The 24301-nt window shown below is 39.1% G+C and overlaps 1 protein-coding gene across 2 annotated transcripts in view; it reads left to right on the top strand.

Moving 5' to 3' along the window:
- The window catches only part of DGKI (diacylglycerol kinase iota), a 287785-nt gene that overhangs the window by 184233 nt on the left and 79251 nt on the right, over window positions 1-24301 (top strand). Inside the window, exons 21-22 of one of the 2 annotated variants that reach the window (XM_087968516.1) lie at window positions 4375-4437; window positions 21844-21944. In XM_087968516.1, coding sequence (XP_087824642.1) covers window positions 4375-4437; window positions 21844-21944 — 164 coding nt within the window. The remainder of the gene's footprint in view (window positions 1-4374; window positions 4438-21843; window positions 21945-24301) is intronic. The other variant, XM_087968515.1, reaches the window with a different exon arrangement.

Raw genomic sequence — 24301 nt, forward strand, 5'->3', positions numbered from 1 at the left:
TCTTTCTCTCTCTCTCTCTCTCTGTGTGTGTGTGTGAGTGAGAGAGAGAGAGCGGTAGAGAGAAAGGTTAGATCCGATCTCTCTCTCTCTCTCTCTCTCTCTCTCTCTCTCTCTCTCTCCCACCAACGTCAGCAAGCCGCTGTCAGTCAAAATTCATATTAGTGGACCCTGGGATTTAAAATTAAAAGTTTGGTGGTCCCTGAGGTCCAAAAGGTTGGCATCCCCGGGAGAAAACAATTCACTTTACAACCACTGCAAAAAAGGTCGTAAAATCAAGCACAGTTACTTGCTTGTTTGCTTAATGGCAGCAATGACTTACAACTGTAATTCTGGACTTAATGAAAGGCATTAATTGAGGACTATGTGTATTTCATACTGCATTTTATATTTTCAGATATGGGTAAGCAATCATAAAATAATGTCTTAAAAATACATACATTTTTGGAACCTTTAAATTGGTCCAAGAAAGGTATTGTTCAATAAATATTTTAAGGACAATGCAATTCTATAGACTTGTTTAACAAAGAAAAAGAAAATGAAATGGACTTAAAAATAATATAATACAGCTGAGTTATTTTCTTTTGTGCAGTGTTGACAGGGTTTCCCAAGACTCTTGCAGTTTGCTTTGAAGGATGCTTTGTCATATTTATGTGACATATTAGAGGAAAAGGAGCCTCTATATATTATATGAAGAGTGCCGATGTTGCATACCTCTGCAAGCTGGGGATGAGACAGCTGCATGTTTGAAATTGTATCACCTGCTTTCTTTAAACCAGGGACATCTACCTGATTCTGGGTCTTGTGTTATGGCCCGCTGGCAGCAGAGTCAGACAGTGAGGAGGTTGGGGAGGAACCTGGGCCAGTCTTGGAGGCTGAGGAAGGCTTGGACGAGGGCTCTGCGTCAGAGGCAGAGATGGGGCCAGGGCAAGCTGGCAGTTATCAGCTGCCTTCAGAGTCGGACAACAGTGAAGCGGGGAAGCAGCTGGAGCCGGTTCCCAGCCTGCGCATGTGCAGAGCTGCCAAAAGAAAAGAACAATTATGAACTAAGGGTCAACGTGGGAGTAAGGCCACAGGTGAACGGTGAATGGCCCCTCCCATAGGGATTAAAAGAGGAGCAAAAGGGAAGGGGGCTTTTGCAGGAAACCATTCGTTCGTTGCAGCAGTGTGAAGATCTGTCTGTGCATCTCAGAGATTCTGTGCCAAGCCCTTCCTTGTCAGCACTACGTTTGAAAATATTTACTTGGCAGCTCTCCAGCTAGATAAGATCTGTACTCCTAATTAGACCCTTGAAAGACTGTTTGCCAGGCCTTTGGCTGAATGTAAATGCAAGAAACGCACCTTCATTTAATAAAAGGGGTTTTGCCAGTACAAAAAGTCTGCTTAATGGTTTTTGGGGAAGCCTAGGTCACAATACCTTGTGTGACCTTTGTGCAGGAAAACACATCTTTTGGTTCTCCCCTGCTGCAAAATCCAAAACTGTGAGTTGTAATGACAAGGCCACTGGACTGATAATAAATGAAAGGAATGGTTGAGAGCAAAGGTGGTATTCACCAGGTTCTGACCAATTCTTGGGAACCGGTAGCAGAAATTTTTTTTTTTTTTTTTTTAAAACAAGTTTTATTAAAAGTTTCAACAACAAACAAATCATTACATATTAAATCTTTCCCTGTCTTTCTACAATAATTTTTCCCAATATTCTCATAAAACACAAACAAACACAAACAAACATAAAAAAATCTTTTAGTAAAGTACCTTGGCCCCAGTTACCTCTCTTTGCATGGGCTAAAATAATAGCACATATCACTCTTCACATTTCTATCTTATTTAATCCATCTTAATTAAATCATTAAATTTGTATCTTTTGCCCATTCATTTATCTCTCTATCTCTTCTTATAATAAAAAAAATTTCTCCTGAAATCACTAATCAGAGTATGATGCCTTTCTATCCTCCCCTAAGTTAGTAAAATTAACATTCAGCATAACAAATACCCAATTTGGTTCTGCTTGGTACATTCTATCCACCAAAAATGTTTAAATACATTGTATCCTCCTTTCCTTCGATATTTTATTACATTTTAAAAATCAATCATTATTAAAAACTTCAACATTTTAATTTCTTATTAAATCTTAAACCATTCTAATTTACTATTTCAAATATAAATGTTACAATACCATCTTCTGTACCTTAGCAGAATCTTTCTTACAGAAAATTATATTTCATCCTTTGTCTCTAAAAAAATCCTCTTCTCCCATCCAATTTTAAAGCTTTGAGGCTTTTCTCCGCCTTTCCCTTTCTTTCTTCCCCCACCAAATCTTCCTACCCCCCTTCTTCTTCTAACCTCTACCTTGCTGGGATCCCTTCTCTGTTGTGTTCCCTTTTTCTCTTGTTTGTTATCATTATATTTACTTTGCATCATATTTTTCTCTTTCTCAAATGTTTTTTTAGATCTTAAGTCCTTCATTTTCCTTGCTCTCTTCCTTCCTTCTTCCTTAAATAAGTTTTGGGATTCAATGAAGATGGCGTCTTCGCCTCTTCCTTGTTGTTCTTCTTCCGCTTCCATCTGTTCCATTGTCTGTTGGTAATTGACCAGCGCCATTTCTAGAAATAGAAAAGCTTTTTCCATGCCATCTTTGCAGGCTGCTTTTGTTTGCTCATATTCATCCCTCAGGTCTTCAAAAAGGAAAGCCATTATAAATAAATCTTTTCTTTTCTTTATTCCTCTTTCTTCTTACACCAACCAAATATTCCGAGAGAAAGGCAAAACAATCCCAAAATCCACAATCCTCAATAAATCCAAGCAAGCCAAAATTCCCCCTTCCTCTTCCAGGGTGGTATCAAACAAATAAAAAAAAGAATCCAAGTCTATATTTTAAAGCCTTATTAAGATTGTATTTCTGTCCTCAAGTCTTCAAGGCATCTCCTCCAACAAGATCCAAATTTATATATTTTCTTTATCCTCTCCCTTCCGGCTTAATTCCGTCGGGAGGGAGAGTAAACTTTCCCTTCAGCACCTCAAAATAGCCGCTTTTTTTTCTCTTGTGGAAGAAATCATCAGAAAACCATCTTTTCCAGGAATTAAATTAGATAAATCTCAAAGCCCTGGGTCGACCAAGAAGAACTTTTACTTTCAATAACTTTCTCTTCTTCCTCCTGCGCATACTTGCCCGGCTGTCAACTTCTTTGTGGCGGCCATTACGGACCGCCGCTGCACCGTCCTGGTAACAGGGGGTTCTGCGGCCAGGAGGGGGTCTGCAGCACCCCAAACCCTTCCTCCGGATCCCCTTACCTTCAGCTACCCCTGCAGGGCAGCCTTGCTCCGCACCCGTCCGGGTCGGAGCCCCAAAACGGCTAGCGCGGCAGGGATCGCGCAGCCGCGAATCCCTACCGCGCATGAAGCCGACAACCGGAAACCAACCCGGTAGCAGAAATTTTGAGTAGTCCGGAGAACCGGCAAATACCACCTCTGTCTAGCCCTGCTCCCATCTATTCTCTGCCTCCTGAGTCTCAGCTGATTAGCCGGGTCTTCTTTTATTGCCCTGCACAGGAGAATGGAGCTGGAAAGGTGGTTAGTGGAGTGGGGTGGAAATGGGGATTTTACAGTATCTTTCCCCTGCCGCTCCCACCAAGCCACACCCACCAAGCCACACCCACAGAACCAGTAGTAAAAAAAATTGAATCTCACCACTGGTTGAGAGACAATGAGGATGTGGAGAATCCATTTATACTGAGATGGTAGCAGCTATTTACTGCTAGTAAAATGAACTGTAAATGCAATGCCTTTTCAAAACTCTGCCAGGGTCCAAAATGTGCACAGCAGTTCCCCTATCATCTTGTACCTATATTTTCTCTCTCTCATTCGCTGAAGTCAATAAGCCGGGATTCTCTGCATTACATTTTGAAGGATTAGTGTTTTAGTAGTGATTGAAAAAAACACCAATATGTCTGAATACCAATATATCTGAAATACTGAGTCACACTTTGGATGAAGTCTCCAATGGGGATACTAGGGGCAATTGCTCTGATAGCTTCTGCTTTTCTCCATCAGAGCCCTTCACCTCTTGCCATTTCCAAGATTGCACCATGCTACAAGAGTCTCCTACCTTTTGCCCTTGTGCTGCCTCATGCTGTGGTACCAGATCCATTTCCTTTCATTGTGCTTGCTGGTATCTATCACTGGCTTTGGGTACACTGCCTTAGATCCTAATATACATCTCCATTGAGCTTGTATGTAATGCTTTCCTTTTGTTTTGGTTAAATGTTGTCTGTCTTTCTCTCTTTCTTTGTCTGTATGTCTGTCTGTCTGGGTTTTTTCTTGTTTGTCCATCCTGTTGTGCTGTTCCTGCTGTGGCTACTCATTCCCTGCTGCCTATAGCATCCAAAAAGTGCCATCCGCTGACCTGAGGAGAGTTTCTGCTCCCCCTGATTCTTTTACCATGTGAGTACTTGTCTTTCCCTCCCCTATTTTTAAGTATCACCCTTTTCCTTCAGGCTCCATCGTTCTCCTTCTCTGCATGGTTTATGTAGCATGAATCCTGTAGTCGTCTGGAAATGCTTTTCGCCAAAGTTAGCATTTCCAGCAATGCAATGTGCCAACCGGTTCCTGAAATGGATGCTGAACAAAAGTTACTTGTGCTAGTGTTGTTTGTTGAGAACTCTGAGCTTCTGAGTAATTGCAGGAAAGATCATAGTCTAATTGTGCAAGGGTCACACCCGGTGGTGGGCTGAAACCAGTTTAACCACCAGTTTTGTGAGTGCATGCTTCATGCATTCATGCATGGTTTGTGCATGTGCATGTATGCAGCATTCAAAATATAGCAATTTGAGGCTCAACTGCTAACCTTTTAGGGCAGCTCTGGTAAGTAGAACAGCTGAGGTGCGGAAATCTGTTGTGCCATGCAAATCAACTGAGCCGGAAAGAAGGAAATAGAGGACAGGTTAGGGTGGGGGCAGGTGGGTGGAGCCAGATGATGGTCAGAACTACCAGTTCGCTAGAACCGATCCGAACTGGCAGTAGCCCAGCACTGAAGTGAAATTACTTGAATGTGAGTGGAAGGTGAAAGCATTCCAATTTCTTTGGCTTTTTGTAGTCCTTTTTAGTAACCCGATAGAATACAAGTTTACAGCCTGAGTAATTCAATCTAACAGCCTGCGTTTTTCTTCTTCTTCTGATACTTGAGAAGGAAGGCCCTTGATGAATAACCAGCCATTGCTTCCAGAGACAATTCATACAAAATGAAGCATAACTAAACACCACTCTTTCTCAAGTTTTTGAGAGAGAACTTGTCAAAAAGCAACAGTTGTGCAGTTTTCTTTTCAAGGAGAAGCATATATTTGTCTGTGTATTACACAATCCACTTTTCCTTCACAGGGTTCAGAACACATGCATGATACCTGTTTTCCTTGAAACACCTATTTCCCACGTAGCCTTTAATAAGCTAAATTCCCACTCCCTTTGGAATTAACATTATTTCTTCATTGCTGAATTGAAATGCACTTCATCTATTTTCGGGATGACAGAAAAGTAGTCTGGTGTGAAATTTGCTGTCCTCATTTTCAATCCCTCTTCATCCTTCTGTTTCAAGTGGCTGGAGTCATCCGACTTTCTTACAACATAAAGTGTGACAAAGCATAGCAGATTTTAAACTCCTTGGGGCTGTCCTTGCATAGTGTTAGAATAAGAGGGAAAACACCAGCTATGGTTGATGTAAAATGCCCTCACCAATGAATGGGAATGAAAAAAAGACAAAGTTGCGGGGATACTGCAGAAAAAAGATGTTTTCGGGATATGTTCTTTCCGTCTCATAAGCTATTCAGAGCAAAAATTGCTCAGAGGAAAGAATTATGACACATTTTACAAAGCACTGTGTCTGCTGATTCTATTACATTGTCAATCAATCAGATTTAGACTAAAAATTACAGCTCTTGAAGCACAGAGTTGGCGGTGGAATCCATGAATACTCTGCTTATTCTTTCCTGAAAGTCATAAAAAGATGTTATGAACTGAGACCACAATTGTATCAACTGAGTTTAGAATAGAATAGAATAGAATAGAATAGAATAGAATAGAATAGAATAGAATAGAATAGAATAGAATACTTTATTGGCCAAGTTTGATTGGGCACACAAGGAATTTGTCTTGGTGCAAATACTCTCAGTATACATAAAAGAAAAGGTACATGAGTCAAGAGTCAAGAGTCATAACGTACAACACTTAATGATAGTCATAGGGTACAATCAATAATCAAATCATACCAGGAAACAGTCAAGTGGGAGGGGATGGGTGATAAGGAGTGATGAGAAGATTAACAGTAGTGTACACTTTGTAAATAGGTGAACAGTGTTGAGGGAATTATATGTTTAGCAGAGTGATGGCTTTCGGGAAAAAACTGTTCTTGTGTCTAATTGTTCTGGGGTGCAGTGCTCTATAGCATCGTTTTGAGGGAAGGAGTTGAAACAGTTTATGTCTGGGATGTGAGGGGTCTGTAAATATGTTCCCAGCCCTCTTTTTGACTCGTGCAGTATACAGGTCCTCAATGGAAAGCAGGAAGGTAATAATTGTTTTTTCTGCAATTGTTTTTTCATCTGGCTTCTTTATGTACAATGCAAACAACTACAGCCCAACTACTGTAGGTATGTAGGGGTGTGTATGTGTGTGTGTCAGTGGTGGTATTCACATTTTTTTACTGGCAGTTTTGTGGGCATGGCTTGTTGTGCATGGCTTGATGGGCATGACAGGGGAAGGATACTGTAAAATCCCCATTTCTACCCCACTCCAGGGGAAGAATACTATAAAATCCGCATTCCCTTCCCACCCCACTAACCTGCTTCCCAGCTCTGTTCCTCTGTGCAGGGCAACAAAAGAAGACCCAACCAATCAGCTGGGATTTGGGAGACAGAGAATAGATGGGGGCGGGGCCAGTCAGAAGTGGTATTGGCTGGTTCTCCAAACTACTCAAAATTCCCACTACCGGTTCTCCACAACCTGTCAGAACTGGCTGAATACCACCTCTGGTGTATGTGTGTGTGTGTGTGTGTGTGAGAGAGAGAGAGATCTTGTTCTGAGCCAGAATCTTATTAATGCATAACTTCAACTGGTGCAGAGTTCATGCTCTGAATATATGTGGATATTGGGAAAAAGCATAATGTGATATGATGGATGTGGACCAGGCTATTTAGCTGAACCCTGTTCGCATGCTTAGTTAATTGCTTTTAAGAATGCCCGTATAGAGCATGTATGGCAGATGCATGCCGCTTAATAAGAAATCAAATTTTAGAATGAAATTAAAGAAGTAAACATTTTTGGAATCCTAATTTTTTTTAGATATTGCATCAAGGTATAAAGACAGTAGTAGGTTTTAGAAAATGGTTTAAATTATTCTATATCCTAAATTTGAGATCAATTAGCATGACTGTTAGCCATGCCTAATAAATTAAAGCACAAACTCCAAAAGCATTAAGAATTTTAGATTTAGGGTGCTACTCACTATGATATTCTGCGGCTCAGAGTCATTTGATGCTGAGATGGGCAGCGTATAAATTTAATCAATTAATAAAAATAAAATATTCAGATGTTGTCAAGAATGTTCTGAAAATCCCATTGAGACAAATGAGCAGACTTGATTTTGGGGAACATGAATGCTGGTAGGTAATTACTTGAAGCCCAAAATTCCAAAGGTATCATTTAGAATTAGTCTTGAATTTTGGACAGTGAAAGTTGTTTGAGGATGCTTTATCATTAATTGGTTTTCTCTCCCCCCCCCACCCCGCAAAGACTATGCTAGAGGTACTGCAATGCTTCAGAACCATGCTTTTTATAAAGACATTTGCTAACTGCATGCTTACATGAATTTATTTACTTGATTCATCAACATTTCTCTGCTATAAATCACCTCACAATTATAGGCTTTTTCCTTGCTTAGACATTGGGCAGGAAAAAATAATAATTTATACAAATTATAAATTTGTATAAATTTATAGCATGTTGGATGAGTTGGATATTTTTATCCATTTCTTTCACAAATGCCAACAACAAAATTGCCACTAAATTGCTGATGGTAACTATTTATTTCTCTTCTATTTATTGATTTACTATTTATCCATCCATTATCCATTTTGATGGCTTTTTAGCACTGTTGAAACAATAAAAGCCATAACTCCAAAATTACCCATCAGAAACCCAATTATTAATATCTGTGAAAATACAAAATTCTTATATTTCCCTCAAAAAATGGAATGTTTATCCATTCCCACTAATACATTGTAAAATATTTCAGCAAGTTTTGTTACAATAAAGGGTGTGCCTCATAGGAATAGAAAATAATGGAAGACAAACCATTAGATCCACTTGTCTGTATTTTGTTTCAGATTCCAATTCTTTACTATAATAAAGACACTTGTTAAGGTGAAAAGTGAAACAAAATACTGTAATGGTGAAAAGTTATTTTCCATGTTCCAGCCAACCCACCTCTAAGGTTTCTCTAGGATATCTCATTTCCTTCACTTTCTCCATGTCTTTTGATTCACTCTTCAACAATCAGACATTCTCAAGATACCTCAGTCATCATTTTTAGTTTTGGAGATTTTATTTAATTATATTCCACTTTTATTATTTTTGCAAAACAACTCAAGATCGTGAACACACTCAACACACCTTCCTTCTCCTATTTCCCCCACAACAACAACCCTGTGTTGAGTTGGGCTGAGAGAGAATGTCTGGTCCAAGATCACCCAATTGGCTTTCGTGGCTAAGGCAGGACCAGAGCTCATGGTTTCTTGCTTTATAACCTGGTGCATTAACTACTAGACCAAACTGGCTCTTACTTGGTTTCATCATAAGGATTTCTTCCTGGAAAACCTTTTTGCATTTCTACTGATTTTGAAGTTTTGTGGACCTCCTGATACTGTCTCTCTGTGTGAATGAAATTATTTGGTTGTGGAAGGGTCACTCTCAGGGTGAACTTGTTGTTTGGTCCTCAACATACTATATGTACTATTAGCCCCAGACTCATCCATGGAACCATACTGACATAAGATTCCTCTTATTAATTGAAATTTTAAGGAAAACTTCAGGACTTTCTTTTTGAATGGATGTTGGGTAGATTTATCCATTTTTAAAAAGGCTACCGTGAAAAACAAAATTGCCAGAAACTAAAGATTTACAAAAATTGACTTGTAATCCCTTCTAGGTCCTTGTCCCATTGAATATTTCTTTCATACCAGCTTACTTCTCTCTCCTCTCTCTCTCTCTCTCTCTCTCTCTCTCTCTCTCTCTCTCTCCCTCCTCTCTCTCTCTCTCTCTCCTCTCTCCTCCTCCCTCCCTCCCTCCCTCCCTCCCTCCCTCCCTCCCTCCCTCCCTCTCTCTCTCTCTCTCTCTCTTTTTAAGGAGGAGGCTGATTAGAAAATAATGACATCATTGTTTGTTTTCTAAGGGAACTTATAAGGCTCTTGTTTTCAAAAAGAAGAATAAAGTACTACTAGAAAGATAGATAAATGAAGCAAATAGCTAGAACAGCACATTTCCCAAGGTGTCAATTGGGAACAGACTATATGAGTGGTTAATAAAATACTTTTCAAAAGTATCTGAACATTCTGGTAGGAATATCCATGGAAAAGGCAATCTCCTAGACATCCCTATGTTATAATTTGGCAGTAAATAAAATCACATGATGTTTGCTCTTAGGATTTAATGGATATGTTAAAGGCAGAGAGACTTCTGATCTCTGAAGAAGGACTTTAAATTGGAAGATGGGTGATCCTATAAAAAATAAGTACAAAAACACCTCACTTGAACTATTGAACATTTTGAGTATTTGCCAGAGCAGGTTATAAATCTAGCAAACAATGAGAAGAATATTAATTTCTCCAAAAGTATTTTCTCCCATGGAACAAATTCCAAAACTTTTAATTTCATTGAATTGGATGGTAAATCAAATAGAAATGCAGGATAATTTCTCTGCCTGATATTAGTAGATAAGAACTGTCTTAGTTGAAGAAGGACATTCTAACTAGCCTGCCAATGTTCTTCAGCAAGACTATAATTTTAAGAACAAAAGAATTTGAAATGGAATGTTCAAATATGAAACTGTATGACTAGAATATATAAAAAAGGACAAGGGATCTTATGGTTCCTGAAAGAATGTTTGTTTTGAGGCACTAGTTTAAATTACTATCATTTATTGGTTGATCTATTAGGGCTCAGTGAAAACCAAAATATTTTCCTAACTTAGGTTTGCTCAAACTCTACTATTCATAACTTTTGGACATATGAATGTAATTTTCTTGGCACAATATAGAAGTGATTTGACATTGCCTTCTTCCCAGTTTGGGTTTTCCAGCCTAGCCTACAGCCCTGAGTTTTCTTAGTGATCTCCCATCCAAATATTAACCAGATCTGGTCTTGCTTAGTTTTTCAAGATCAACCTAGATCAGAAACATAGCAGAACTATGGAACTATGTTATGGACACTTCCTGCTGCTCTGAATGCTATATACTGGAGGTTGCACAGATGAGTCAAAAGCTGGACAAGTTTGCCTTTCTTGTTATCCCATTGTGTTCATTTTGTCCTTAAACATATCTGCATGGATGGATGCACAATGCAAAGGATGAAGTGGGCACCAGCTCCCAACCAGGACTCTTGTTTTCTTCTGGGTTGACATCTTATTTTGAATGAGTAAAGTGTTTTCAGTTGAAGCATTGTATTTAATGCATATCACTTCTAAATTCTGACAATGAAATCACACTAGCGAGGTTAATTATTTTTCTTTTGTAAGCTGGTGTTTTCCTTCTCCCTATTATTCTAAAAAGCAAGGACATTTAATTAGTTTTGCATGTTTATTGAGGAGATAAATAGTTCATTAATCTGTCATAGCGAACATGCCCCGGGAGAGTTCTGAATTTCCCCAAGTTTAATGTTGGCTTCTGTTTTTAAAGAGGCAGATTTCCGATTGAATCATATTAAATATAGGTTCTCGCCTGACAGCTATTTACGAATAGATTCTTCACCTGTTTTTCTATAGACAGACATGTTATGGTTCACAGGATTTAAAAATAATTGTCAGAAAATGTGGATGCTTAAAATTAAATGCTCCCTTTCAGTTGTATCAGCCTGACCCTGTGGCAGAGACATTGTTTGGGTATCAGATTCCTGCTCTGAATTCCACTAGATTAGATTCCTTCCTTTTCTTTTTACTTGTCACTTGGGCAGAAATGCATAGTCAAAACAGAATGGGCCCAGCATCTGAATAATTAAGCTGTCAGCACAAGAACTGCTTTTTTTGTTTCTTTAAATATGATTAGCCTACTCTTCTCCTTAAAAAGCATTCAAAATGGTTTACAAGATAGAGCAAATAAAAACAGAATGAAGAATATGGTTAGCTGCAATTTTGTAAACCACTTTAAAAAGTTTAAGTGTTTTCTCCCAGTGAGACCGGTTTATCAGGGCAACCTGGTCTACCCAGATATGGGACGGAGCATACTGCTTTCCAGCCTCAATCCTAATATGCAAGTAGCCCCGGTTCAAATCCCAGAAGGGTATGCCTAGCTGATGAGAGCTAAATAGTTTAAAATAGAGCTATACTAGTCTCCCTTTATTTCTTTGTTGGTCAAATATATATTCAACACTTTAAAAAGTTTGTAATGCATTTTGTGAAGACATTACTGGGAGCTGCATATAAGAACTAGATGCCGTCGATGACTGGATGCTTCTGCTTCAAGGATAGCTCAGAAAGATTCAGACCTGACAACTCTGCACAGTATTAGGTTGGGGGAATCTAAAGTGTTACAGTTTTAAATAGCTTTCCTTCTACTCCTCATCTAGCTCATGTATTCCAATAGCTAATGCTCTCCTCAGGATGTACTCTTACAGTATTTATCCAATCGCTTCTTGTAGTACTTGAATCAATGATTCTGTTGATGAAAAAGGACTATATCTTGGCTATATATTGGATGAAACTTTCTGATGGAATGACAGCAGAAGAACTGTCTCTTTGAAGTTATGAAGCCTATTTGGTTAGAGTTTTAGAGGTTGGATGGCCTCCTATCATATTGAATGAGCAAAGGAAGTGAGATTGCACAAGTGAATTTAGCTTTCCCTTCTAATTTTCCAGCTCAGGAATTTGACTTGAGCTGCAAGAGAGATGCAGCTCCATTGCCACCCATGGGTTACTTCTGGATGCTGTTGGTCACAGAGACAGAAGTAGCTTTATTACACTGTCACTTCACCGCTACTTGAAAATGGGGTTACTTGCTACTGATTGCTCTCCCCTGCTTTACCCCATGCCTCTCCAAGTCAGCAGGGCTAGCTTTAGACATGGGCTTGATGTGCTATCAGAAATAGTCCAACTGGCAGTCAGAGACACAGAGCAACTCATCATTGACTTGGCAGGTGGGTAAACATACTGTTCCAAGTATCCACTTGTGCACATTCAATTTCACCCTTGTCCCACATTAAGGAGAGTTACTGATAATTGTTTTCCCATTAGCATTTGAAATGGTATGTGGAAAGATCTTGGGAGATAGCTGGAATTGCTGCAGACTAAACAGTGGTCAGTCAACCCATAGAAGGAATGGGGACATGGCAAACATCTTAGGAGGGACCTCCCTACTTTCTTGGATTGTAAAGATGAAGGAGGAGAGATGTATCATCAGACTTTATTGTAACCTTACAATAATGTTAGAACTACAACTTCTGGTTGTGTTTCTTGTCTGCATTGACAGCATCTTACAAAGCTGGCAGCAGATGATGCTTGGTGGGAAGGTAAACGAAGGTGGAATTATCCATTAATAATTTTCTTTAGGGCAGTAGTAGTCTGTGGCAAAGTAGGACTTAGCGATTGGGGCAGCAATCTTATGTTGGCATCTTTTTTTGCTGGCTCAATGACTTGAAGGATACTTGAAGTAGTCATCTGCCTTAAATTTCCTTCCATGAGGAATAAGCATTTGAATATTAGACTGGAAAAAATTTTCAAGGAGGATTTTTGTCTTGAATGCTCTGGGCAAGATGTTTCCTTTCTAGGGAGTAGCACATAATTGCCTATTAAAAGTTAGCTTCATGGAAGCCAGGAAACAGTTTTTGCCTGGCAGCTCTAGCTTTTCCAGTGCATGCCTTCCACTACATGGAGAGGATTTATTTGACTGTTTGCCCAATTTGAATGTTCGCATAGGTTAACTCTCTTTTCATGCAATATAAAGATAAAAGTTTCAAAGCAAAACAATATTTTTAAATGAAGGTATTCTAATGAAAGAGGTTGCAAATAGTCAGTAAAGTTCCTTTAAATCAGAATTCTCAAAAGTGTTCAATATTGACGCTTTTAAGGATCAATGTTCTATCCAAGGGGTCATTATTATAATTTGTAGTACTATCGTGTTTCTCCAACAATATGGGCCCCCCAATAGGAAGACCCAGCATGTTTTCTAGGCATAAAATGAAATTAAGCCCCTCCCCTCCAAATTTAGGCCTAGTTTAAAACATGTGAAATTGGGGGGGAGGCGGGGAAAACTTGCCATTAGGAGTGCCCCGCGGGCAGCTACGTCTCACCATCAGCCGCTCCTAACAGCCAATCATGGTGGAGCACAGAGGGCTCCCTTACCCCTCCCTTACCTGGGTTAGCAGGTGGGCGGCATCGGGGTGGATGTCCGGCAGCGTTTCAGCCGCTTCTCAGGCCTCCGTAGCTTCCACGGTTCCCACCGGTGCTGGTGCCTCTCTCCCCAGTGCCATCTCCAACCACAGCATCTGAGTCACTCCCACTTTTCCCCCATCCCCATAACAACAGGAAAAGAAACCATTTTGAGGTACCTGGGAGCGTCGTGCGCTGCATTTTGGTTTTATCCCGAGCGGCTGGGTGGGCGTGAGAAGAGCCGAGTGAGTGTCTCTGCTGCTGCTATCCTTGGTGCTCCAGCCTCAGGCTCTGCAAGTTTACAAAAGTCTCGGTGTGCAGCCCGTTCCTGCATTCCAAGCGCCCAGGCTGAGCTGCAGCTGTCCCTCCCTTGCTAGCGCCGTCTCCAACAACAGCGGCAGCAGTGGAAGGAACTGTGGAAGCGTTTCAGCCGCTTCTCAGGTGGGGGAGCCACCTCCGTAACTTCCACGGTTCCCGCTGCTGCTGCCGCTGTTATTGGAGACAGCGCTGGTGAGAGAGGGACAGCTGCAGCTCAGCCTGGGTGCTTGGAATGCAGGAATAAGCTGCGCACCGGGACATTTGCAAACTTGCAGAGCCTGAGGCTGGAGCACCAAGGGTAGCAGCAGCAGAGACGCTCACTCAGCTCTTCTCACGCCCACCCAGCCACTCGGGATTAAACCAAAATGCAGCACACAGCGCTCCCAGGTACCTCAAAATCTTTTTTTCCTGTTGTTACGGGGACGGGGGAAAAGCAGGAACAACTCAGATGCTGTTGTTGGAGATGGCGCTGGTACACGGGGGGGGGGGGATTAATTCACCCCAAAAAAGACATCCTAGCCATTTTTTCGGGGCTCAAAAAAAAAAAAAAAAAAGGCCCGGCCTTATTTTGTGAGAAACATGGTATTACTTAAAGTAGCATTTATTAAAATATTTTCATAAAATAAAAGTTTGGGGGTCTAAAATTTCTGGAAGGGGTCAATGAGATGAAGAGTTTGGGGACCAATGTTTGGTACTAATACTTTTGTGGTGAAAGGATTTGCTGGTGATGTCACCGTTGCCCAGGGCACTCCCAATTGGGGGTCATTTTGCATCCATATAAATTCACCCACCAAAGTGGTACCCATTGGTCTATTTGTGGTCACCTACTTTCGAACTGCTGGGTTGGTGGTAATTGGAGCATGTGACGAGAGCTCATACCATCCCGCAGTAGCAATAGATCTCAAATGATTGTCAGCCCAGCATTCTAATCTCATGAGCCAGCACATTCCTTTAAAGTAATCAAGGGCTTTCTAAGAGTAAATAGGGTAGGGTGTTGAAATCTTTGGATGAAATGGAGTTGACCAATTTTTTTTTCATTACCCAGTCCCAATAACATAATGACTCAAGAGACTAGGTTTCACATTCTGGAAACCTTCCAACAGCCATTCTGGCTGAGGATGGTGAGTGTTGAATTCTAATACATCTGGAAGTGATAAAAATGGAGAACACAATCTACAAGAATGAATATGGCAAGAATTACTCATATTTCATTCATTTTCCCCCTTAAAAGCTAAATTTAGATCTGTAAAATTATTCTAGTTTTTCTTGGGATGAGCATTACTGGTTAGACTGGCTTGATAGGTGCTCAAACTTAAAAACAGAATATGTTGCTGTTGATCTTATTCCAACTTATTACAATAGTTGCAGTATGATTCTTCTTTGAAAGAGATAAGACTTATGCAGAACTAAGGCACTTAGTAGAAGCCTCAATTACATCATGCACAGAGATGGAATTCTCCAGGTTTAACAACCGGTTCAGTGATCACGCAATTTGCATGTGCATGTGCGCTTCTTACACGCCCACGCCTGACATGCACTGCGTGCACGTGAACAGCACTCGAGTAACACAGCTGAGAAGCGGCAATCCGCTGTGCCGCGCTAATCAGCTGAAATGATATAGGTAGGTAAAAGTGCAGGGGCGGGCAGGTGGGCCCACATGATAGTCACAGCGAACTGTTTCGCTGCCAGCTGATTTTCGGAAGAAGGGTTTCTGTTGAACTGGTGAGAACTGGTAGAATCCCACCCCTGATCATGTATTTAGTGGCATCACGGCACAGTATGAATCATTTGCATGATGATATCAGGATTCATGAGCTATCACTCACTTGCCATGGATACCCTTGTCATGGGAGATACTACAAATTGTTGTCGGCTCTTAGTGACCACATAGATAGATTTTCTCCATGACAATTGATCCCTAACCTGGTTCTTCAGCTCTTCAATGACTCTCCCAGTGCCACTGTAAATCAGTCTATACATTTTCCTACTGCCTGTCGTCCTCTTCCTTTCAATCTTTGCCAGCATAAAGCCTTTTCCAGAAAGCTGGGTCTTTGTATAATGTGTCCAAGGTAGGAAAAATTGAATCTGATTATTTGGGCCTCAAGTGAGAACTCTGGGTTGATTTGTTCAATGATCCATTGGTTTCTTTTCTTGGCTGTCCATGGTGTTACTGTTTCAGAAACAATTATTTTATTTCAAACATTAGGGGCAACGCTACTATCCATCATATTCATCTTAATTTTTCAGTCCACTGGTTTCTGAATTTTAAGGAAATCTTGTCTGTGTTGAGTAAGTGGCAAAATTAACTTGCAGAAGGCCTACCGTTGTTCAGGTTCTGCTTTCTCCCATACACCATGTCTTGAATTTCTTTCCCAAAACAGCAGGTAAATATGTTTGGCTAGTTGAGGTGTCTGGGGTGCCAGTTAAAATGGACAGCTGTCCCTTGAAGCAGCATGGAAGTTTTGGGTGCCATCATTTCTCATGACAGCTTGCATTGTGTGGAAGGAATTTTGACATTTGAGGGCACCTGGGGTGCACAGCTGCTGTTCTTTAGCGGTGGTGAATTTATTATCTGTTTGGAGGCTTGAAGAACTGTAATTATTTTGGATATACTGAAGAGTGTTCTTCCAAAGAAAGTGCTTGTGATGAGCTATTTTTTTAAAAACACACACACACACATTTTCTAGCTGATTTCATTCCTACCTGTCATTTTCAAATTGCCTAAAGGTGCTGCTTTAATAAGGACTTGATTTGCAAGTTCTTCTTTGTGTGTGTTTGTGTTTAAATCTGTCCAAGGGTGACAGAAACCTGTTATTAGCAGGCATCTCCCAATTATCTGCTAATTGGCTTCTCAGCAGACTTTCATAGAAAAAGTTTGTGCATATATGTCATCTTGGTTGCCAAAGGATCACTTTTAAGCAAAGGTGTAATGTTAATTCATGTCAATCTTCATCACGATTCCCTTGTCCCCTGATGTAGCTATTCTACCATGAAAGAGAGAGAAAAAGAAAGCATGGTTGCTATCAGCCTTCTGAGGATCCAGCTGCATTAGGAATTGTCCATTATTATGTGGCACAGGGAAAGATTAAGACAGTTTTAGTATCAGTAATAGTGACTTGATTTTTCTTATTTTCCTCCCTGCCCCATCACCTTTTCTCACGTTTGCATTGTATTTTTCTTAGATTTTAAATCCAAGGGTAGAGATTGTCTCTTTATTGAGGTATAAGTACTACTTGGTGTAAATTTAGTTGAAAGTAGATATAGCAAGGACAATTTCTGCCAAAAGTGATCTTTGCACTAAGCAAATAATAAAATACAAAGACTAGGCAAATATACACAAATGGAATCAAATGACAAATTGTCATGTAATTTGAAAGCAATGATATGAAACCGATGCAGAGAGAGAACCAAGTGAATTTAAAACCTGACAAAGACAGAAAATCCATTTATGGCTGCTTGGAAATAATCTTCATTGTGTTTAGTCAGATTTAAAGCTTGGTAAATTTATGTGAAATTGATTTAGCATATTCTTTCTTACATGGCAATAAAAATCCATTGAATGTAAAATACATTTCTGGGTAGATTGCTTTAGAAAATGCATTCTACATTCTTAAACGCAAAAGCTTTAGGTTCCTAACTGTTGATATATAGAAAGTAAGGAATATGGTGATTATCACTCCTTACTTATTTGCATTTGGTTCTTAAAGAAAGAAATTCTGGACAATAGGACATAGCTATTTCTCACATCCGTCCAAGATCAGTTTATTCACATCAAAGCATTTACATTCTCTCTGTCCCTCACCCCATCTCAAAATTGGGGAATCATAATGCTGAATATGATGAGTACAGGAATATCTGCAGGGTTGATCAATGATGTCAAAATGTTGACATTCCCAAGTGTTAGACTTACTGCTGCTTTTTGTAAGCATCAAAAATTAGCAGAACTTTGGGACTTCCGGTTTGTCGGCTTCGCGAGTGGCAGGGATTCGCGATACAGCGCGATCCCTGCTGCGCTAGCCATTTTTGGTGCTCCAACCCGGATGGGTCTGGAGCTAAGGCTGCCCTGCAGGGGTGGCTGAAGACAAGGGGGATCCGGAGTGAGGTTTGGGGGTGTTGCAGACCCCCTTCCTAGCTGGCAGAACCCCCTTTTCCCAAGACGGTGCGGTGGCGGTCCGTAATGGCCGCCACAAAGAAGCTGGCAGCCGGGTAAGAATGCGCAGGAGGAAGTGGAGAAAGCTTTTGAAAAGAGAAAGTTTTTTTGGTTCCCGGGACTCTGAGATATATTTAACAAAATTCCTGGAAATTATGGCTTTCTGAATGATACCTTCTAGAAGAGAAAATAAGCGGCAATTTGGTGGTGCTGAAAGGAAAGTTTACTCTCCTTCTCTACGGAATTAATAAGTGGATATTAAGAAACTTATTTTTTTTAGGCAAAAACTGGCTTTAAGCGATAAGTGAGAAGGGAGAGGGCTAAAAAATATATATTTGTATTCTAAGATTTTGTTGGAGGAGATGCCTTAAGGATTTGAAGACTGAAATATATTGCAATAAGACTTTAAGAAACAGATTTGGACTTTCTTTTTTTTTCTGATTGGTACTACCCCAGGAAGAGAAAGTGAGAACTTTGCCTTGGCTTGGACTGATTGATAACTTTGGGACTGTTTTATTTTTTTTTTAAATATCTTGGTTGCTGCAAGAAGAAAGAAGGGGAAGAGAAAAGAAAAGATTTATAATGGCTTTTTCTGTTGAGGAACTGAGAAAAGAATATGAGCAAACAAAAAAAGATGGTAAAGATGGATTGAAAGAAGCCTTCCTTTTCTTAGAAATGGCGCTTGCTAACTATCAACAAACATTACAACAGATGAAGACAGCAGAAGAAGAAGAAGGAGAGGAAGAAGCCATTTTTAATGAATTTCAGAATTTAAACAAGAAAGAAGGAAGAGGGAAAGGAAGAGAAATGAAGGACTTAAGATTTAAAAAAACACTTAAGAAGGGGAAAAATAAGGTGCAAAATCAATATAATGATAGTAAACAAAAGGAAAAAGGAACACAACAGAGAAGGGAAGCCAGTAAGGCAGAGGCTAGAAGAAGGGGGGGGGGTAGAAAGGTTTGGTGGGGGAAGAAAGGAAGGAAAAAGGTGGAGAAAAGCCACAAAGTTTTGAAACTAGATGGGAAAAAAGGAATCTTTTTTAGGGATAAAGGGTAAAGTATAAATTCTTCAAAAAAGATTTTGCAAGGTACATAAGATGATATCGTAGCATTGTATTAGAAATAGAAAACTAAAATGGTTTAAGAGTTGATAAGAGATCAAAATGTTGAAATGTTTAGTAATGATTGATTTTAAAATTTAATAATATTAAAGGGAAGGTTTAGAATTTTGAGTTTTAATTAAAGAGTTTAATAAGATTATGGTATTGATGTTATTAGAAAATTTTTATTATAGCATTTGTTTTTGGAAAAGGCAATGGGAATGTTATAAGATTCAATATTTGGATCTACTGTTTAACTATGTATCTAATTATTTTGGATTTACTACTTAGATAGAATGTACCAAGCAGAATCGGATTGGGTATTTAGTGTTATTTTAAATGTTAATTTGATTAATTTAGGGGGGAGATAGAAAGGCATCATACTCTGATTAGTGATTTCAGGAGAAATTCTTTTTTTTTTATTATAAGGAACGAGACAAAGGGACAATAAAGAATGGACAAAAGATACAAATATAATGACTCAAATTAAGATGGATTAATTAAGATAGAATTAAGCAAGAGTGAAATTTGTGGAGAAGCTAATATAGAAGACTTAGAATGGTAAATAAAATAAGTAATGACATGTAAGATGAGCATGAATATAATTGAAGTCCATGAAGAGAGAGATATCTGGGGCCAAGTTACTTTCCTAAAAGATCTTTTTTTTTATGTCTTGTGTGTTGTGTGTTTCTGGGAGAATTAATAAAACCTTGCAGAAATATAGAATGAGAATAATGGTAACCAAGTCAGAAAGAAATAGATGAAATAATAATAATGAAATTGAATAAGAGTAAAGAGAAGTGAAGAGAAACTGGATAAGAGGTTTTTGTATGCTTATATGGAAATGGTTTAAAATAGAATTATAGGTTTTATCTGACTTGTTAAATTTATAATGGAAAAAGGTTCAAGTATGTAATGGTTAATGATGATTTGTTTGTTTTTGAAAAATTAATAAAACTTGTTTAAAAAAAAATGAGCAGAACTTTGATCACCTGGTCATATTTTTTTTGTGATATTAACCTCTCCCCCTCCTGGGATTGGAGTTCTTGTTCTCTCCTTTTCCTTTGTCCCCTTTCAATCAAACCTCAAACCTTTTTCCTCAGGGTCCTGGAAAGCCAAAATACGGTTTTGTTTCTTTTTGGTTAATCTTAGTAAAGCACCATCCAAACAGTATTTCATTCCAATGTCAACATTTTAGAAGTACAAGAAACCCAGTTTTAAAGGATGATTATGATTATTACCATCATTATTCTCATTCCTAAATACTGTGGTACTTTGAGCTTCTCTTTGTATGGCAATGGTAGATCTTAGAAGAATGCGTTGCTCAGGGTGAAACTAAATCTTTCTTTCCAAATCTATCAGTCTGACTGCAGAAGCACCCCTACTTTGTTTTACAGATTGACCTGGGCTACCTACTGTTCTAGATTTTGCTTTTTCTGGTCTTCCGGTTTTATGGAAGGCTTATATTGGCAGTAGTACAGCAGTAGTACCGTATGGGACCTTCCATGAATAGAAATGCTGCACAAATTTGACAGCCAGTTCATAATTCATAACGAAAGTGAATTGATTTTCTGAAAATATCTGTTGTGGTTCACTGGTAGCCAGTGCAGAGGGCAGTGGAATCGGACAGCGGGGAAGAACGGGGACCAGTCAGGGAGTCTGGAGAGGCCTCAGATGAGGGTCCTGCGTCTGATGCAGAGATGGGGCCAGGACCATCTGGGAGTGGAGTGCTGCCTTCAGAGTCTTGGGAGTCTGGCAACAGCGAGGCAGAGGACCCAGGGGAGCCTGTTCCCAGTGCACGTGTGCACAGAGCTGCTAGAAGGTGAGAGCAGCTGAAACAAAAGGGGTGAGTTGGGAGTAAGGCTGGGAGGTGATTCCTCTTCCATATAGGTACAAAAGTCAGGCCAAGATGATGAAATCTTTGCAGGAAGCAAAGTAGTTCGATCGGTTCCGAGTCATCCTTGAAGCTCTTTGTACTTCGGTTAGTTTTTTTGTACTTTGGTTGGTTTCTTTTCCAGTTAATTTGATACTTCTGTTTTGGCAGCACTTCACAGAACTGAAAGCTGTGTGCTTATCTTGGGGGACTGTTTGAGCTTAATTCCGGCTGGGAATGAAAACAATTCCCAGCGTTGCAATAAAATAGGTTTTGTTTTTAAAACAAGTTTGTGAATATTTATGGTTTACGAAGCCTGGGTCAGAACAGTATCCTCAAGCAGAATCTTTTTATCCCTTCATGATACTAGGTGGCAGCCTGGGCTGGATTCTCCTGGTTCTCCAGGCACAGGTAAAGGATGCCCTTCCTCCCCTAATATGCTTGGGCCTGGGGGCTACCCACAAAAAACCCTCTGTGAATATCTTAACATATGGGCAACATAGATCAATTTACAATGGAAGCAACAGAGCTTAACTTTTGAGTTCATTCCGGAAACTTATACCATTTCTCAAATCAATAGGCAGCCATTGTCTCACAACCATCCTGTATCTTGAGATTGGCAGAGAGGTGCCGGTGGAATTTGATTTGGCTAAGGCATGTTTTTTCCCCCTATCCTGTTCCCGTTCTTCTTCATTCATTCTGGGAAAATCAGACTCTTTCCTTTTCAGAACCTGTATTGGACTGGAGCTGGAATTAATTACTGATGGAACTGCTGTATTTCCTTGTAGCCCCCATGCCATCCCGGATCGTCTGAGAATCAGAGTGAATAGGATTAGCTTGCAAGATTACGAGGGACTGCATTATGACAAGGAAAAACTCCGAGAAGTTTGTAAGTTTTTTTTTTAAAGTGGGGTTTTTTTTGTCTGTGAAGTACGCCCCATGTATGGGACATTTCATTCTGCAATTTTGTGTGTGACTAATTGCCAGAAGGGCTGGTTTTTCCTTCATGCTTCACAGAAGCCAAGTCATTGTAAAAGTTACCTTCAAAAAAGTTTTCAGGAGATAAATGCTGGGGAGTATTTTTGTCTGTTTGTACCAAAGTCACCTTTTAAAACGGGTCGTTATTTTAAGAGATATAAAAAAGGATTTTGCCATAAATTTCATTGGAAAATTTTTGAAATCTTCTACTTTTGCAGAGCCTGGGAGATTTCCATCACATGAAATGTGGCTTGCATTTATTCCTTTTTTAAATCAGAAACTCATCAGCCTCTGCATATGAAGAGAGGTCATACAAATGAATGTTGTATATAAATAGCAATCATTTATTTTGCAACAATAAAACCACAGTGGGGAAATAATGTTTTTAAAAAGCCCATCCTGTAGAAATGTATTTGCAGAACAATTGAAAGGAGTCATTTTTATTTTAAAAAGTTATTTTTCTAACTATCAAGAGTACAATTTTCATTTAAAGTTTCTGAGCTTCTGATTTTACAAACAATAACTGTCTTCAGGTATTATGTCTGAACAGGAGATTTTAAATAGTATGGCAATCTGCAAGATTTCTTTCTTTGCTAACTTTTCCAAATAGCAAGAAGTTGGAAACTGGCATTAAAATTTTCTTAAGTCAAGTTTGAATCCTGGTGACTTCCTGGACCTTTCTATAGTTTTTCTATAGTACAGCAAGGTTTATATATATATATTTATATTTTAATATATATATATATATATTAAAAACATCTTAATGGAGTTCAGCATTATTATTCTTTGATCATGTAAGTGAACTGATTCATTTTAAATGAAGAATTAAATGAATTCTTTATGTATAGAGTTTCAAGTTCTGGGAACGACTAGCTTTGTGTGGCAGAATGAAAGGAGTGTTATTAAATTTTGTTCCATCCTTTGTATTTTCTGTTAATATAACCCATTATGAATACTGGAATAAACAAAAAAGGCAGGGCATAAGTTCAGTAATCAGCAGATACTTATATACATAATTGCAGCATACAAGTACCACTTAAATGAGTGTTGCTAATCAGTGATTGCAGTGTATGGTGTTTACTATCATGTAGTTGTCTATATCCCTATACACAAATGATTGAGAAAACGAAGAAGCAACAGATATACGTGAAGGTTGTTTCCTTCAAAGGGCAGAATGTCATCAGAAAGATTTTAAAATAGATTGTCTACCTCTAGTGGAGTTGATATCAATCTTTTTCTGACTGTACATGATGAGTTGACAGTTACATAAGGGAGAAAATCCAGTTAAGTGAGACCACAAATAGAATGAGAATGGAAATCAATTTACACTGATTTGGGATAATCCAAGTTAGCATTGTAGTATTTACTGTTCATCATGGAGATTTAGCTCCAGAAAGAAATCTTAAATGGGTTCATTGCAATATTTTGAAGAGATTAATAAAATCACTTATTCTTTAACTATTCTCCATGTTCTGATTTCAATAGCTTATTGTTCATTTAGATTGGAAAGTTTGAAATATGGATATAAAAAGAAATCTCCCAATTTGGGAAACTGATCTTATCTCTGTGGGACAAAAGTCAGGGCATCCTCAATGAACTTAGCTGAGTAGTTTTGATCTGAGGAGAGCAAATCATACTGACTTTCAAAATTACATAGGGTTTTTTTGAGAAGAACTTTACATCCAAACTCTAACCTGTGGTTATATTTATCTGTGATTGGATGAAAACAATCAGCTTATTCATATCCCCCATTTTAGACTTGGTTCAAACAACATAGAGCTCAGTAATCATAGCTGTGGGTGAGGGATGACAAGTATAGTCAATAAAAACAGAAACAAAAACTCGGTTGCACTGGAAGTGAGGGGGAAAGAGGGATGGCAGATCATGGGAGAAGAAGGTTCAAAGTAGCTCATGCCTGTCACAATATTCTTTGACAGGAATGATCTTCCAGCTGGCTCACTGTAATGGCAGCAGTATTCTTCAAGAAGGACACCAAGTTGAAGACATGTATAAACTCTTTTGTTGCTGTGCCAGAGCTTTTAGCATTTTGCCCACAGGCAAATGACTTTCCTCCAGTGAAAAATTCTGCCTAACATACTTCAAGTTATCATTTATTCCCCAACAGGCTGTAGAAGTGTGTTATTATAATTTAAGCAAAATGTATACTTCCCAGAAATCCTAGCAATTATCTTTGTAAAGAATGTTCTGCAAAGCTGTGATGAAACCTTTCATTTGCTGAGTGACAATCAGCATCAGGAGCTGGAGCAA

Source organism: Notechis scutatus, chromosome 6 (genome assembly GCF_049901735.1).
Source record: "Notechis scutatus isolate UNSWTSFEM ecotype Mainland chromosome 6, rNotScu1.2, whole genome shotgun sequence".
Classification (NCBI taxonomy): domain Eukaryota; kingdom Metazoa; phylum Chordata; class Lepidosauria; order Squamata; family Elapidae; genus Notechis; species Notechis scutatus.